Below are 19054 nucleotides of genomic sequence, written 5' to 3' on the forward strand. Positions count from 1 at the left end.
TCACAAATAATCACCCAGCAAACCCTCTTTCCACCCGGGCACAGCGCCATTCACTGACCTAGGGGTATCGCCAAGCCACGTGATCGCCTGTTCACCACCACCCAGCTCCTGCGATTTGGTGCCTTTGAAATGCCAGTGAACGGAGAGGGAGGTTGTGTGGCTGTTCCGCTCACCATTCACTGGCATTTCGAAAGCACCAAGCTGCGGGAGCCAGGTGGCGGAGAACAGGCACTCACACAGCTTGGTGATACCCTTAGGTCAGTGAATGGTGCTGGGCCCGGCTGGAAAGGGGGTTTGCCGGGTGGTTGCTCATGATCGTGATCGCTTCATGGCTGTTGTGTTGTACTGCTGCGACAGCGCAATACAGCCATTCACCAGAGGCTGTGCCCGGGAGCCCACTCGCAAGAGAGCAGCCACCTGGCAACTCCAAAAGAATAAACCCTCACCTCATAAGGCCCAAGCCATATTTTGTGGATAAAAAGAATATAAAACCCTGTCACACCCACGGTTAATGGTTATGAAAAAAAGGGGAGTTTCAGCTTTTAGCAACCTATTAGCATGGGTTGTTGTGATTCTTGTGATCAATATAAATGAAAACATTTTATTCAAACATGTTGTATTTATTTAGCAAAATCTACTAATTTCTCCAAATATTATCCCATCAGTTTTCTATCAGCATATTTTTCTCTGCTATTCCTCTAGCTCAAATATATTCTCTTCAGGGAAAGGTTTCCCTCCTGTGGAAGCTTATTTAAATTTAAGGGGAAAAACCAGCATCATCATGCACCATGCAGTATGTAGAGAAACCTATCCCCTTTGTCCATGAAGGTTGAGAAGAGCATTTGGGAAAGGTGTTGTAGGAGAGGAAAAAGAATTATTGCCAAGTTTTTGTTAGAAGTTTTAATATATCTTGGGTCATTGTAAAGATTACCTGTAACATTAATATTAATCAGGTGAATATGTATTTGCCACAATACTGACCAACCAGATGTAAACAGTATGTCCAGGACCACATGAAACCACTTCATCATGGATCTTAATTAAGGTAGGCAAGGGATTGAATAGAACACTTTTAATACTTTCTAATTATGAACACGTACCATTTTATTACTTTATCACAGCTAAACTCAACAATCCTTCAATTCTGAAGCCATATCTCAAGGCAAATATAATATTACTAACAGTAACCAATCTGCTTCCTTCTTTCTCAATCCAGCTTTTTACATGGTGATTAGATTGCTCTCTTCAATACTCCATTGCCTTGTAATCCAGGACCTCGACCTCATGGAATTTGCTCTGCCAGTGCCTAGAATCCAAAGTGATGTTTTCCTTCTGCTGGCTCTTTTTTTTTGCAGACTCTTCAAATGCATCAGGTTCCTTCCTGAGTCTTCTCCATTCCCATGGATCATCTGGCACATCTCCTCCACATTCCCTCCATCTATCTGCTACAGCAGGGGTGACAAACTCGCACCCCAGGTGCAACATGTGCCGGCCACGGCCACCCCCGGCTTAGCAAAGGGGGAAAAAAAGTTGTGATACATCACGTGACGACATGACACGTCAAGGTTCCAAGTAACACCCCCAACAAAAGAAGACTCCGAACCTAGCCATTCCTCAAAGGTCCATTTTATTAGAGATGTCATATTGGCACATCTGGGAAAATCCGAATCTGAAAGCTTCCAGGTTTTCCCCATCCAAAAGCAAGTTCAAGTCCCTGCCCCAGCACCCACAGGTCCATCACATGGTCCGATCAATGCACCATCCTAACTGGAGATACTCCCCAGTCACACACCTCCAGGTGCAGGGCAGCATGGCTTTGACTCTTGGAGAAAGGAATGTTATTTTGACTACATATCTTCCCCAGTTCCATGCAATCCCCCCTCCCAGTTTCCCACAGCACTAAATGTGGCAGGCCTAAAGATCCAAGGCCCAAGATGGCTTCCAGGCCTGACACGCCTGTGCTACAGCTTCTTTAAAACCTACACGTGTTAGCTTGTAGTGATTCTAAGGAGTTTTATACACACACACACACACACACCTTTCTCTGCAAGCCCCTGGGACAGCTCAGACAATCAGACCAGCACTGAGAAAAAATAACTTTACCTTTAACAATCACATGTAATGTTTTTTTCTTCTTTCTTCCACAATTCTGAAGCTTATCTTCTATGTAGAAAGGCCCATAATAAAAGTATAGAAAGGCAGGTGATTGGCTACAATGAGTTCTTGGCACAATGACAAAGAACATTGAATAGGCTGGCTTCAGTTCCCATGAGGAACACGTATTACAGCAAAAAGACATTTCTTTACATTGGAATAGTATTGTGTGAGGAGGAAAATATCCCAGGCTTAGAAATTGAAACCAAAGTTACGTGCCAGTTTCAACTCTGGAAAAGCCTCTATTTCTCCTCCCAAGATGCTTGTTTTAAAGCAATATCCTTGAATTCTATATTTATGATCACATCATAATTGAAAAAAAAAGGAAGTTGTTTCCGTGAATTTGAGCCCCTGTGTCCATGGAAAATAATCAAATATGTCAGGATTTGATGAGTCCTTCAGGACATTGGATTCATTAGAGTTCAAAAAGAGAACAAAACATTTTGATAAAATTGGCTAAGACGACTGAAATGTAATGATTATTTTGTTATTCAAATCTAAAAATGTACAAAAAGCTTAAAGCTATGTCTTTTATTTAACACATCTACCATGAAAAATTGCAACAATATTTTTCTTTCGATTCAACACACAGTGCACAAATATTGCTAACAAGTAAGAAAAATACTGTTTCATGATTCTGTATGAAGTTTGAGATGAAAATGAGAATTATAATTTTGAAAACTGGTAATAAAAAACATTTAAACCCTCAAGTACACTTTCCCTAAAACACAAAGTGTCTTTTTTACATTTTCTTGATAGTATTTTAAGATGGTCTCCTAGGTGATGTCTTTTGCCAAAAAAAACTCATAGTTTTACTAAGTACATAATCCTTTACTCAATAAAAATGCTTTTTGGTTTGGCTTACGACCTAAAAAGTTTTGGAGCATGTCCATCCCATCTAATGAGCCTCCAGGCTTCAAGATAAGATTTTTGTATTTCATTCCAGCCTAAAACAATAAAAATAAAACGAGTAGGTTAACGTTTCATGTTTATATAAACTTTCTAAATTCACAAAAAAAAGTAAAGATAAAGGAAATCTGCCTCAATGGTAACAGTTTGTAGCTCTCTCATGAGCCACAAGCTATTTTTTTTTTTACTGCAATCCAGAATGTCATTCCACAATGTGAGTGGCACGGACATGATGAGGTCACCCATGCTCATAAGTTTCCATGTGACAAGAAAATATTTTAAAAGCATCTTATACTGACAAAGAAGATCAATGGACATTGGGCTCTCTGAGACGAACATATGAAGGTTGTTTTTTTTAAATCACAGTCTCATTTTGTGGCCAAGTTTTATATATGGCAATCTGCTCTTAGCAGAGTTCACAGTGTGCAGAATTCTCTCCTGATCATTTATTACAAAAATTTACCTGGCACTCAGTCAATCCCTGCCTCTACTTCCCCAGGGTTCTCTGTTACATAATTATGACAATATGCTTTGTGTTTCTATAATCCTTTCAGTAGGTTGTTTTCCTTTGGCATGTTTTCATAGCCATGGGTTGTTCCAATAAAAAAAAATCCAAAACTATCTATGGCACCTAAAAAGCTAACAGATTTAACAGTATAAAATTTCATAGACAAGTCCCTGCTTCACTAAGGCAGATTGTTATCTTCTATTGGCAATGTATATTCATCCATCTTTGCCAACTGAAAGTTTTAACCACAGCATGTTGTGTGGAAGAAGGCATGGTATAATTACATGTACTGGGTCTTGTCTTTGTGGTTGGGAATGTGGTAGAATCTACCCCAGAAACCCAAACATTAACATGATTACCTATGTTGAAGCATTAATAGCTAAGATATGGGCTTTGTTACTGTAGTCCAGTGGTTCCCAAACTTGGCAACTTTAAGACTTGTGGATTTCAACTCCCAGAATTCTCCAGCCAGCTCTGAAGTCCACAAGTCTTAAAGTTGCCAAGTTTGGGAACCACTGCTGTAGTCAACTATATTAATCTATGGATTCAGCAGCCGCCTTTACTACCCAATGATAGTCTTTCATGAAGTTGGGGGGGGGGGCATAACAGGGAAGCTAATAGGTTTGGGTCCCTCCCCCTTAATAGTTCATCTCCATTGCATTCCCTGTATCATTCCACTTTATATATACATATCTGAAAATGTTCTTCCATTCATCCAAACCTCGGGTATTGCTTTGACATGATATTTTGTTGTTATCTATCTTCCTCTGAAGACCAATCGATTTGAAATAATAGAAAATACTTATAGCTCTGGTTTTAGATTTTGACAGTAGTTTGCTCAGCAAGCTTGTTTCATTTTAGTTTCTGAACGTTTCATTACCTGACTAGGTAACATGAGAAGCAGGATTTTTTTTGTCCTATTCTTTTTTAACTTATAAATGTCTTGTTTGCCGCTGGCACACAAGTCATATATAAGCTAAAGGAGAATAGGACAAGAAAATCCTTCTGATGATATTATCTATGAAAGGTTCAGAAACTAAATTGAAATAAGCTTGAAAAGCAAACCACTGCCAAAAACTAACCCATTCTACATATAATTTTCACACCAGTCCTGAATATTCCCAGAGGCATCTATTGGTGATAAAGATAAAGTTCCATATAACTGGTAATATTGAATTCATACTCAAGCTGCATGAAGACAGCTGGACATTAAGATTATTATAAGGTCTTTTACTGGTTTTCCATTGATACTAAGGCTGTTTGCAAATTAGCTGTATAGTTTTTATTCATAACTACCATATTTTTTGGAGTATAAGACGCACCTTAGTTTTTGGGGAGGAAAATAAGAAGAAAAAAAAATCTGCTTCTGCCTACCAGCATCCATGGTATTTAGCTGACACATGGTAACAAGATCAGCCAATGAATAGGCATAGAAACTAAGTCAGCCAATGAGGGCTATTTGGACTCTGAAATTTGCTGTATGAGCAACAAGGAACCTGGATTAGCAGAGAACTGAAAGTGAAACTGCTTGTGTTTTGCTTATATTTACTGCTACCTTGGAAAACCTGCTTTTGGTAATGTATTGTATATTATTATTATTTTGAATCCTGCTGAATCAGTTATGTGCTTTCTGAATGGGATTGCTGCTGCAAACTCTGACCAGCCAGGTCAGCGTTAGCACTTATTGCAACCTGATTCAGCACAGCTGATTGGAGGGTGGATCGGACTGCTGGAATACCCCCAATCAGATGTTCCAGGCTGCAGGGATTGCCACAGACCATTGGTGCCTCTATGCCTTGCGTTTTTGGCCTCTGGAGGGGGTGGGTGGGGCTATATTTGGTGTGTAAGATGCACCCAAATTTTCACCCTCTTTTGGGGGGGGGGGAAGGTGTGTCTTATACTCTGAAAAATACGGTAGTTACTCCTCTTTTAACTAAACCAAACATCAGATATAATTCTTCATGATACCTTCTGCTTTTTTGGTTGTACTAGAATTCACTTACTGCCCCATATATTAGTAGAATCTAATCCTTCCTGCTCTTCAAGAAATCTTTCAAGATATGTCTATTATTCCTCCATAGTTTTCCTTCAGCATTTCCTCTTTCTCATCTGTCTAAACTGTTAAATCTTCAATTCTGTTTCAGTTATTTTCCATCTGGCATTATACATATTGGGTTTCAAAAGAAGCTAATAAAGCTAATAAAGATATTTTATTAGTATTACTTACAGGAACTATTGATGTTTATTTTAACAATATACTTCATCAGGACTGAGAAGCTCTCACAATTAAAACAATAAATATAGTAAAGCATATTAAATTTTAAGCAAACATTAAAATATCTCAATATAAACTTTATGATTTGTTATAAAAGTAAGGCCCTGGAATAAACATAGCAGCAAAATGCATGGCTTTAATAAAAATGCCAAGATTGTCTTTAGCTATTTTATATTAAACAAGCCAGATTCAATCTTGAAAGAGATAACATACGTTTTGTTAATTCCTTTCTGCTATCATGTTGTCCTCCTATACTTAGAAACAGGTGAGGAAAAAGGATAACAAAGAATAAAACTAGTTTCCTTACCTTGGGATTCATTATCCCTTCACATTTAAAGCAACTGTAAAAAATATCCATAGAAAACACCTCACTCCACAGGTATCCATAGTATTGGCCATCATACCCACTTGCCAAATGACCAAAAGTAGCTGGCATATTTGTACCTTAAAAGAAACAAATAATAATTCTGAACAGTTTCTGTAAAATAAACAAAACACCAGAGAGAACAATCTGAAGATGTTTAATTATGTTATTGAAAGGCTTATTATGTTTCAGACTGGTTAGAATCAATGTAGGTATTAATGAGAATGCCATGCACTTCAGGTATTAATTTACTGAAAGAGGAGACACATTAATTTGGATCTGCTCTGACCAAACAGAAATATATCCTCTCTCTATATTTTGTGGCTTGAAGCTCATGGAACTGAATCCAAGCATGCCTTAAACTTAAGACATTTTCATCTGAGATTTTCTCAGTGTAAACTGGAGGGGGGGGGGGAGAGGTCAAACACATCGCCCACGGGCCAGATGCGTCACGTGCTGGCCACACCCACCTCAGTTTTAACAAAGGGGGGGAAGTCATGATGTATCACGTGATGAAGCAAGTTTGACACCCCTGTTCTAAACAATTTTATAAGCATTGCGTTCTTTTCTGGTTTCCGGCGCGTGCATGTACGCTGGCCAGCTAGTCTTTGCATGCGCCGGAAACCCAAAGACCAGTTGGCTGGTACGCATGCACACGTATGTGCACCGGCCACCTGGTCTTTGGGTTTTCAGCACTCCAGCACACGTGAAAACCAGCTGGCCGGCGTGCATGCACATCCCGGAAACCAGAAGACCAGGTCACTAGTGTGCAAGCATGTGTCTTCCGGTTTGGGAAATCTGTGCCAAAAAGGTTTGCCAAGGTTTGGTCATCTAGTCCAACCACCTGCTTTATTTTAAAAATATTTTATAATTTTAGAAAATAATGTCATTATATATTTATTCACAATCACATTTCTCTTGATAAAATACTGACAAGGGGTAAATAAAATTTTTGAATGTCCATACCAGGGGTTGCAGATATACCCAAAATTTCTTCACAGAGTTTGGCATATTCTTTGGCAGGATCAGCCGAGGACTGGGTATGAAGAGCCTGATCAACCTTGCTCAAAACAATCTGACGAAGAGTCAGAAGACCTAGTTAAATAAGAACACCGAAAGGAATATCAGCAGACTTTGTTTATATAACTGAAACTATGAAAACTGGTCTGGATTCAGTATCTAGTATGTCAAGTCAAGGTTAGCACAGAATCTTTCCTGTGGTCATCTGGAGGTGCTACAAGTTACCTTTGATCATTCTGAAGTAGGTTGAACAACTGTTTCAATATAAAGAAGTTTTCTACGATTCCAAGTTAAACATTTCTTTGGGATTCAATATTGAATTCAGTACTCATTAAAATTAAATTAAATTTATAGGCCGCCCAATCCCAAAGGATTCTTTTACTTTCTGAGTAAAAATGCAAATCACGGCAGGTAACAGCATGTGATTAATTAACCTTGATTGATCTTGAAAAAGCTAAGATAGCCTGGATTGGACTTGTATTTGGATGGAAAACCACCAGGAGAATCCAAGATAAGACATTCCTAAATGGTAAAGTACTTCTATATTGTTACCAATGTACCAAGCAACATAAAAATATTGACTTCAGTTTGATGGAGACTTAATCTTTGGATGATTCAAAATACATTTCTTAGATTACCTTCAAAAGTAATCTCATTTAAATAATATTAAACAAACTATATATACAAATTTGCTGGTATTTTCTCCAAGTGGGCTTCAATCTTTTCTCCCTTTTGTGAGGGGATACTGTGTTTCCCCAAAAATATGACATGTCATAATACAGCCATGCCACATTTTTCTGGTGGGCAAAAATATAAGCCCCCCCCCCCCATATAAACCCCCTGGACAACCCACCCCCCACCTCCGGCCAGGCAGAGCGCCGCTCACCAACCTAGCAGAATCCCGAAGATGCCAAGCTGCGGGAACCTGGGGGGAAGCAAAGGTGATCACGTTGCTTGGCGCCTTTGGGATACTGCTAGGTTGGTGAGCAGTGCTGTGCCCAGCTGAAGTGGGGGGTTGCCGGGTGGCTGCTCTCTTGCAAGCGGGCTCCCAAAGAATTGGGCACAGCCTCATGGGCGAATGGCTGTGTTGAGCTGTCGAAGCAGTGCAACACAACAGCCATGAAGCGACCACGTTCACAAACAGCCACCCGGCAACCCCCCTTTGCAGCCGGGCACAGCACCATACACTGACTTAGGGGTATTGCCAAGCCGCGTGAGTGCCTGTTCGCCGCCACCTGGGTCCCACGGCTTGCAGCCTTCCAAATGCCAGTGAATGGTGCTCTGCATGGCTGGAGAGGGAGGTTGCACAAGCGGCTGTTCCGCTCTCGCTCACCCATCTCCCAGCCTCACGATGCATGGCCCAGCTCTCATTACGGAGCCAGGGCACCTCCGCCGTCGCCGCCATCCCAGCCTGGCTTTTTCCGCAGCTTCCAACCCAAGTCTTTCGGCAGTGGCCACTCTGGGTGCTTGCTCTATCGTTGTATGCTCTGCAGGCAGCTGGCCCACAACCATTGAGCGTGCGCCCACTGCCAAAAGACTTGGGTTGGAAGCTGCGGAAAAAGCCAGACTGGGATGGCGGCGACGGCGGAGGTGCCCTGGCTCTGTAATGAGAGCTGGGCCATGCATCGTGAGGCTGGGAGGCAGGTGAGTGAGAGAGAACAGGTGCTCACGCAACCTCCCTCTCCAGCCGTGCAGAGCACCATTCACTCTCATTTGGAAGGCTCCAAGCCGCGGGAGCCGGGTGGCGGCGAACAGACGCCCACGCGGCTTGGCAATTCCCCTAGGTCAGTGAATGGTGCTCTGCCCGTTGCAAAGGGGGTTTGCCGGGTGGCTGCTCGTGAGCGTGGTCACTTCAAGGCTGTTGTGTTGCACTGCTGCGACAGCACAACACAGCCATTCGTCCATGAGGTTGTGCCCGGCTTTTTGGGAGCCTGCTCGCAAGAGAGCAGGGCAACCCCAAAACAATAAACCCTCCCCCCATAATAAAGCCAAGCCATATTTTGTAGGTAAAAAGAAAATAAGACCCTGTCATATTTTCGGGGAAATGCGGTACTTTTCTTACATTTAAGATTATTAAAATAAATCTTTCAAAATATATTCTTTAATATTCTGCTTGACTCAGATTATAACAATTCTTTCGTGAAACTATCAAAATCAAATTAACTAATAAATAAGGAAAATACCTGTATTGGCTAGTCTAGAAGCTACTAGTTTCTCAAGGAGATCATCGGGGACTCGACTTCCATCTTTATAGTGTCTGGACATTTGTTGTAGAGGTTCTTTTTCCCAAACCCAGTTTTCAAACATTTGTGAAGGTACTTCTACAAAATCTGTTTCCACATTAGTTCCACTAAACCTCGCAAAATCAGTCTGTGAAAGATGACAATATAAATTAAATTCATGTAAAATACACATGAACTAATATAAATGATAAAACTTTAAATTGTAGCATAGATTGAAAAGTAAACATTCAAATATTCTTTATCATAGTTTCAATATTTAGGTATGGTTCAGGCAATTCCTAAATAGGAATACAGCAAATTTCCCAAAAGAGCCTGGATATTTGCAGCTTCATTCTACTGTTGCTACATGGTCTACAGTGGGTTGGTATTGTCTACATCCTCTCTAACTAGCTGAACTAAAATCACATGGAATGAATGAAAAGACAAGTAAACTCTCTTATCAGCTGCAAAATGTGTAATATGGAGTCCACCAACATACTATTTGCAGCCCCCAGAATGAGTAGGGACAATTATTTCAGCGATTTGGGGAAATTAAATGGATATATGCAATGCAATGGGTGATACCTACTTTGTTTAAAAATCAGTTTAACCCTTTAAAACTTATGACAATCCACTTATGAAGTGTATCTGTGAACATGTTGTGTCCTTGACCTAATGTGGCTCACATGCATGAAATAAAATTGTTCAGTCACTATTTACCTTCTGGGAACTGACAATTTTGTTCAACACAAATTGACTATGTAAGTGAATTTACCAACCCTACCATAGGTCATGCTAGACCTTTCAGATAACATTCAAGCTGGTCCAATTTAACATTCTTATGTATGAATGAATCAGGATCAAGAGTGGATTTTACGAGTACAAATTGGGATTATTCTGAATGGGTCAATAAGCAAATGCACAGGCAGGTTTAACCCTCCAAACAACAGTTCCTAAATTAACAAATGAATCTGTAATGTACGCTTATGGCTTAGCACATCGGGAACCCTGAAGAGTGTTCGAAGATTACAGTTGGTCCAGAATGCAGCCGGGCGAGCAATAATGGGTGTACCTAGATACACCCATGTTACACCTATCCTCCGCGAGCTGCACTGGCTCCCCATTGGTCTCCGGACCTGCTTCAAGGTGCTAGTCGTTACTTTTAAAGCCCTATGTGGTATAGGACCTGGCTACCTGAGAGACTGCCTCCTGCCATTCACTTCCCAACGACCAATAAGATCACACAGGTTGGGCCGCCTCTGGGTGTAGTCGACCGGACAATGCCGGCTAGTGGCCCCCCGAGGGAGGGCCTTCTTTGTAGCTGCACCGGCCCTGTGGAACAATCTACCCGCAGAGATCCGGACCCTTACCACTCTCCTGGCCTTCCGTAAAGCAACCAAGACCTGGCTGTTCCGGCAGGCCTGGAGCTGTTGATTAATATCCAGCCCCACTTGATTGAATGGATGTTATATTAATTTTAATAATTGTATCTTTTTTAAATTTTTAAATGTTTTTATTTTTGCTTGTGAGCCGCCCAGAGTCCCAATGGGAGTGGGCGGCATACAAATTTTATTAAACTCAAACTCAAACTCAAACCCTCATCATTGAAGAACCAAACTTTAAAGTTTAGCTTGTAAGAACAGAACAAATAATGGATTTAGTAAACACTGTAAAATAAGCTGCAACTCGACACAATCAGTGGTGAAATTCATTTTTTTTTACTACCGGTTTTGTGGACATGGCTTGGTGGACATGGTATTGCTTAGAGGGTGTGGCTTGGTGGGCATGGCAGGGGAAGGATAATCTCCATTTCCACTCCACTCTGGGGCCAGTCAGAGGTGGTATTTGCCGGTTCTCCAAACTACTCAAAATGTCCACTACCAGTTCTCCAGAACCTGTCAGAACTTGCTGGATTTCACTCCTGACCACAATGTGTTCATTCAATCAGTATCTTTGCAAAAATCACTGGCACGTTGACGTTTATGAAATCAGGGTTAAAGGAACTATTTTTAATTATATTTCAGTTGAAGAAATTTGCTGTACAATTCTTCACTGCTTGTTTCCTTTAAGCACAGAAGCCTCATAGCCATAATAGAAGAATTTCAAGATAAAGCAGAATACTTACTTGAGCGCATATCTGGTGCATTACATGCCCAAACTCATGGAAGTAAGTTTTCACTTCATTATGCTGCAGCAGTGATGGGCGATCTAAGGTTGGTTTTGTGAAATTAGTTACAAGAGCTGCGACTGACATCATTCTGCTGCCGTCAGAAAGAAGGCAGCCAGGCTGGAGACCAAAGCAGGCGGCATGCCCATACTTTCCTTCTCTGAGTAACAAAATAAAGTAGATCAAAAACAGAAAAAACATCACGAAGAAAGTGAATCATTTGGCACTTCTTAACTTATATCTATATGAATGACTCATTCTTTTCCTGGAAGAGTCAGGAACAATACATTTGTCTAAATTCCATAATGAGCTTGCTTTTGGGGTTCTATCATTATAATAGTCAGATGTATACATTGTATCTTTTAAAAATCTTAAAGCTAAACAGTTTCACTTAAAAGAAATATTCAGTACAACTCTTAAGAGGGAGAGAAAAAAGGATGCTTTTGTAAGATGGTTCAACTGTACGCTATATTACCATATTTTTCAGAGTATCAGACGCACCAAAATTTTGAAGAGGCAAATTTTTTAAAAAAGTTTTTGCACTCTGCAGACCTCCCAAAAACGGCCCATTTCCCCCCAAATGGCTCATTTTTCGCAAAAACGGGTCCATTTTTTGTCACAAAACGGGCATGCATAGCCCATTTATGAGGCTTATAGAGTGCTCCTAGGGGCTGGGGGCAAAACTGAGCAAAAAAGGGCCTGTTTTTCACTCCTTTTGCCCTCCCCAGCCCCCAGGAGCATTCTAGAAATCTCCTAAAGGCTATGCACTGCCATTTTTGCAAAGGGACAGGGTTTTAGGAGTCCAAAAATGCTGTATTCAGTGTATAAGATGCACACACAGATTTTCACCCTCTTTTTTGAGGGAAAAAGATGCATCTTATACTCCAAAAAATACGGTGTCATAGCAATTACACAAGAGTTGTTCTATTGCTTGAAGCATTGGCTTTTCTTTCTACCTAATCTTTGTAGGACTAGAATTACAATACCATAAAAATAATATCTAAGATAAAATAATATCCAAGAAAAAACAATAAAAAGAAAAGAACTGCTGTGAGAATTTTGAAAAAAGTTAAGCCTGCAGGTGTTGAGAGTGTAACCAGAGAAATGTTATAGAAGGGCTGTGTTTGAAGTCTGTAATCTGTGCTCCCTTATAAAGAAGGAAAGGTAACAAAAGTGATGAAAAAACTATAGGGGGATTACCTTCAACCAGCCTGGGAAAGTGTTTGGCAGAATTCTGACTGAAAAGGTATGAGACATGACAAGCAAAATTGGAGAAGTGCAACCGTAAGCTGAACGGAGGGAAAAGAAGGTTCACTGCATGTTTGTCGATTTAGAGAAAACATGATAAAGCAAATAGCTTCAAATTATATAATATTTTGTATGAATATGGACATATATGTTGGCGGCTTAATGCAATAACAATGTTATAAACAAGCAACAAACAAGCAGTGAGAATAAATGGAATGCTGAATGAATGGGTGAAGCAAAGGTAAGTCTATGGTGCAGAAAGAAATATAGATTTGAAAATTAATGTATTAAACACCAAGGTAATTATTCTGACTAAAATATAAAATGAATGTCTGAATATATATTTCAGTTTATTTATTTATTTAGCGTATGGCAAATACATGGATAGACGTATAGTGGTTCCAATGTTAATGTCTAGTCCACCCAGCCATTCAAGGACAGGGTGGTCTATGTTGAAAAAAATCAGACATTGGGACGGTGTAAGCTCTTGATGGACATTTCAGTAATATTTCAGTATATTTCAGTAATATTAAAGGACAAATAAATAAGACGAATCTGTGTATCTTGGCAGAATGTTTACCAATGATAAGAAGGTGGATGAAAAATGAGGTTTAAAGGGTGGTGAAGAGAAGGAGGTATTCTGTGGTCTGTGTCATCACCAGTTAGGCAGTTATCAAATGTCTGACAATACAGGCAGTCCTCGAGTTACAACCAAAACTGGGATCGGAAGTTCAGTCCTAAACGTTTATGATCATAAGTCAAGACTCCCATGTGACTGGATCTGGTTTTTAAAGCGTTTTTACAGTGGTTGTTAAGTGAATTATATGGTCCTACGTCTGAATCACATGGTCATTAAGTGAAATTACAGACATGTTACCATTGGACCCTGCAGTTCAGGGTAAGCGTGAGTCAGTTGCCAAATGCCTGAAATGCAGTAATGTGACCAGAGTCTGTGTGTGCTGTTTGGCAGTGTGACATTGGAATTGTTTTATAGACTGTAAAGCACACTTTCTGACGCAATGATAATTTTGAATGGTTGTTAAATGACTGGTTCTAAGTCAAGGACTACCTGTATTAAAACTTACATTACTTATCACAATCAACAGAAGCAGTGTGATGTAATTCTTAGAGATATACCATAACTCGGATGTTCAGAAAACTACTATTATTATCCAATAACAGATTGCTGGAGAGATGAGAAAAACATAGTTGTCTATCTATAGTGTATATATCTATCTGTATATATAGAAATGGCTGTTAGTGTGTGTGTGCATGTTCCAGCATTAACTCTGGAACGCCTCAAGTAATTTCAACCAAACTTGGTACATAGATGACTTATTCTCTGGAAAAAAACACTGTGGAGTAAGACACTACTAATACCCCTCGGGGTGTGTGTTCTGTTAAGATACAGCCTTTGTGTCTTAAATAACTTCTATTGTACTGCCGTAAAATGGCTTCTACTGTACAGCCCAGTAGTGGGCTCCAGATCCCGTCACAACCGCATATGCGGGGGCCAGGCGTCCACCACGGGCACACACGCTGCATAGGCATGCGCACCCACCGCTCTGCAACGCTCCAGCTGCTCGGCGGAGCATCGCGTAAGAACCGTAAGCTGCGTGCATGTGCGCAAGTGGCCCAATTGGCTTAAATACAGGTAAGGAACGAGGGAGGGCGGGCGGGCCCTCAAAAGCACCGTTCCGGTATGGTGGCTGCTGCTTCCAGCAGCCACCGGTACACCTGTACCAGGGCGTACCTGCCAGAACCCACCATTGGTACAGCCCAGTGGAGTTGTCATGGTAACAGTACTCCCTCTGATAATGGAGAAAATCCAACATTAGAAATTACGTTTGGCCTGGATATTTCCATCCTGTAAATAAATACGCGGGCAACGCTGGGTTATCAGCTAGTTGGCTTACAAAAACCTTTGTCACAGATTCTCACTGGATAACCTTGCACCAGTCCTCCTCTTTCAGTTTAATCCTACAGGGCTACTCTGGGAATACAATCATAGACTTGAATCGTGTCTACTGAAAGAGTTCCTTGGATAAAAAGAAAGATACAAATGCAATCTTCGAAAAAATATGTTACCTTGGATACAGGTCTAAATAGAACTGCCCCAGAATTTCTCCTGTTGAGCTGTCTTTCACTGTGTAAAGAGTAATGGTCTCATGCCAAACATGAGCATCTTCCACTCGTTCAAATACAAGTCCCAACAGCTGCTGGTAAATTTTGAGCAAGCCTTCTGTGACTGCTTCAATAGGAAAATACTCCTTCAGCTTCTCTTGGTCTACAGAATATTTGAGCTCTTCTGTCTGATTCATGTAATAATGTAGATCCCATGCGTTAATCTTTCCATCATACTCGACACCTATTTCTTCACATTCTTTTTTCTTCAGTTTTAAAATAAATGCTCTCTCCTCTTTACCCAAAAGTTTTAACTTATTACTTAGACCATCTGCAAAACAGAAATTAAAAAAAAAATACTTTGAGTGCTTGTTACATTCCATTTCAGATTACATTCAAGACTAAGAAAAATACTTTTCTCTTTCTCATGACCTAATTATTGGTTCATAAAACAAGATACAGTTTTGAAAAATATTTTCCAATAGTTTGTGCTGCTGTTTCCTGATTTGGTCTGTATATCATATAATCCCAAAACAAATGTATTAAATTACATTTTAGCATTATGAGCACTGGGCCTTCTATGCCGAATGATAAAAGCAATCAATGTTTTAACATTTGACTGATTCGTTCATAATTAAAAGCTAATATTAATGATACTGAAGTAGCAGTTTCACTGAAAACTTTAGTGAGAGTAGCTTTCTACAAAAAAATTCACTCTGGTCCAAATATTATAGGAGCTCAATCAGAGCAAACCAGTTTGGAATCATATGATCTTGATAAGATTTTATTACGTTCAAAAATATCTATTTTAGAACTGGTGGAATGGAATTCTATAATCTAAATCCTATAAAACCGGAAAGTTTTATAATGTGTAAAATTCAGGAATATTAACTTCATGTTCTAGCAGTTGCACTAGTTAACAAACTAAAAATAATGAGTTCAATTTTGAATCACTCTTCTTAAGTTTCATTATTAATGACACAAAAATGTGAAATCACAGCTGCCAGTTCTTTAGCTTGTATTGGTCTTCATAAACATCAAGTTGTTTCCTTAATACAATATTATCATAATTATTATCTCTCAATTAACACAGTTACTATTTTTTTAAAAATTAAAAATACTTCAGATTCATCCTGTCCCTGGCAAAAAGTTGTTATTTTCACTATAAATATTTTACTGACTTAAATTACTCTGATAATATCTTACATGTTAAATGAAAACTGACCTAAGAATGTTATAACATTGTCTGTTATTTTTGCAGTGTTCATTTCAAGAACAAAACTTGCATGTGTGCTATAACCCAGGAGTTCTGCTAATTTTGCCCTCAAAGGAAGAAGCTGTCGAAGAATGTCAGCATTTTCCTAGGAAAATAAAATTTTTTGAATCATTAACTATAATATTAAAAACATAAACTCAAAATATGTTACAAACGTAGTTGAAAACTGCAACTTTACATTTTGAATGCAACCAAACTTAATTCTCGTATTATGAAATAACAGGTTTTTAAAAAGTTTAAAGTTCCCTTTTATTTTGTGGTAAAGAATTTATAATGAATATTTGGACTATCTAGGGAACAGTGATAAGAGTGTCTAGATTGTATGCCAAAGGTTTCAATTCCAATTCTGGCATCTTTAGAAAAAAAAATACAGCATGATAACATTGAAAAAAGCCACTTAATAAAAAGCAAACCATTGTTTACATGCATTATTCTGGAAATGGTATAAGTGCATATACAAACAACATAGCATTCAGTAAGTTTTCTGAAAAGGGGAAATGAATCAAATAAATTGAGTACGAAGTGGGTAACAATTAGTCTAGCTTGTCATTTATATTAGGTTAATTATGTTATTCAGTCACGGGAAATATTATGATGTCCTGGATTTTTAAGAATTATCAACATACCATATTAAAAATGTAAAATGACAACTAATACTATAATTTTCTTGTGACATAATTGCTTTAACAATGTATCTTTTCCAAGCAAACCTATCCATCTATTTTACTAACTCATTGCTCAGCCTGTAATTAATTCCTTGAATTTTATTCAGTTACATTAAATCTTCTGAGAAATTTAGTCCCAAAATATCCAGAAGGAATCAGATTGGGACAGCTCATATAAAATACCTTGACTACTTATATGACAAATGTAATTAAATATATTAGGAGTAATGTTTATGAAATTCTGCTTCTGGAATAAAATCACTCAGTTGCCAACAGAACATATGCAAAAATGGCAAAGATATATTGGTATCTTTATGCCCAAGAATATGTATGAGTATAGAATTTATTGATGTTGAACACTAGTCTTTTATGTCAAGAGGCTTTATAACATCCTGCTCCAAAATCGCAATCTGTAATACACTATATTGCCAAAAGTATTCGCTCACCTGCCTTTACTCGCATATAAATTTACTGTAAGTGACATCCCATTCCTAATCCATAGGGTTCAAAATGACGTCAACTCTTCTGAGAAGGCTGTCCACAAGGTTTAGAAGTGTGTTTATGGGAATTTTTGACCATTCTTCCAGAAGCGCATTTGTGAGGTCACACACTGATGCTGGATGAGAAGGCCTGGCTCTCAGTCTCTGCTCTAATTCATCCCAAAGGTGTTCTATCGGGTTGAGGTCAGGACTCTGTGCATGCCAGTCAAGTTCATCCACACCAGACTCTGTCATCCATGTCTTTATGGACCTTGCTTTGTACACTGGTGCACAGTCATATTGGAAGAGGAGGGGGCCAGCTCCAAACTGTTCCCACAAAGTTGGGAGCATGGGATTGTCCAAAATGTCTTGGTATGCTGAAGGATTCAGAGTTCCTTTCGCTGGAACTAAGGGGCCAAGTCCAGCTCCTGAAAAACAACCCCACACCATAATCCCCCCTCCACCAAACTTTAAACTTGGCACAATGCAGTCAGACAGACATTCTCCTGGCAACCGCCAAACCCAGACTTGTCCATTAGATTGCCAGATGGAGAAGCGAGATTCGTCACTCCAGAGAATGTGTCTCCACTGCTCTAGAGTCCAGTGGCAGTGTGCTTTACACCACTGCATCTGACGCTTTGCATTGCACTTGGTGATGTATGGCTTGGATGCAGCTGCTCGGCCATGGGAACCCATTCCATGAGGCTCCCTGCGCACTGTTCTTGAGCTAATCTGAAGGCCACATGATGTTTGTAGGTCTGTAGTGATTGACTCTGCAGAAAGTTGGCGACCTCTTCGCACTATGCGCGTCAGCATCTGCTGACCCCGCTCCGTTAGTTTACATGGCCTACCACTTCGTGGCTGAATTGCTGTCGTTCCCAAACACTTCCACATTCTTATAATACAGCTGACAGTTGACTGTGGAATATTTAGGAGCGAGGAAATGTCACGACTGGATTTGTTGCACAGGTGGCATCCTATCACAGTTCCACGCTGGAATTCACTGAGCTCTCGAGAGCGACCCATTTTTTCACAAATGTTTGTAAAAACAGTCTGCATGCCTAGGTACTTGATTTTATACGCCTGTGGCCATGGAAGTGATTGGAACACCTGATTCTGATTATTTGGATGGGTGAGCGAATACTTTTGGCAATATAGTGTATTTCAGTCAATTTAGTATTTTCATATTTGTAATTAAATTAACAAAAGCTAACTGTTCATACATAGAATGGAAGTAACTGAAATTCACTATTGTGCTTTCATACTTTTATACTACCATACACTGCTGATTTATTTTCCATTGTATGATGTCTACATGATACAGTCTTAAAATAATCTGATCTGTTATGAATGGGGAAAAAAATTTCATACCTCTCTGCACCTGCTGTTAAAAGAAGTTTCCATTTTTCGTCTGGTATCTGGAACACTGCACTTCTTCATAACAGGAAAATAGTGGGGATATTTTAAGGTAACTTTATATTTGTCAGCTTCAATCTTCTCTAAACTACTGATAAAATCATCGGGCAGGGCACCTGAGAAACACATTTCACTACTGGATTAATATAAGGATACATTTTTTCAGACATGTCTTTTAACAATCATCAAAAATCATTTTAAATGTTTAGTGGCAAATAGATTTCTAC

At 39.5% G+C, this 19054-nt stretch overlaps 1 protein-coding gene across 1 annotated transcript in view; it reads right to left on the reverse strand.

Moving 5' to 3' along the window:
- Window positions 1-1888: 1888 nt before the first annotated feature.
- NLN (neurolysin) overlaps window positions 1889-19054 on the reverse strand; it is a 45386-nt gene continuing 28220 nt past the window's right edge. Inside the window, exons 6-13 of the mRNA XM_032214735.1 lie at window positions 18783-18943; window positions 16217-16352; window positions 14956-15322; window positions 11578-11779; window positions 9414-9600; window positions 7177-7305; window positions 6154-6290; window positions 1889-3101 (exon numbers count right to left, since the gene is read on the reverse strand). Of these exons, the coding sequence (XP_032070626.1) occupies window positions 2970-3101; window positions 6154-6290; window positions 7177-7305; window positions 9414-9600; window positions 11578-11779; window positions 14956-15322; window positions 16217-16352; window positions 18783-18943 (1451 nt within the window). The 3' untranslated portion in view covers window positions 1889-2969. The remainder of the gene's footprint in view (window positions 3102-6153; window positions 6291-7176; window positions 7306-9413; window positions 9601-11577; window positions 11780-14955; window positions 15323-16216; window positions 16353-18782; window positions 18944-19054) is intronic.

This window comes from Thamnophis elegans, chromosome 3 (assembly GCF_009769535.1).
Source record: "Thamnophis elegans isolate rThaEle1 chromosome 3, rThaEle1.pri, whole genome shotgun sequence".
Classification (NCBI taxonomy): domain Eukaryota; kingdom Metazoa; phylum Chordata; class Lepidosauria; order Squamata; family Colubridae; genus Thamnophis; species Thamnophis elegans.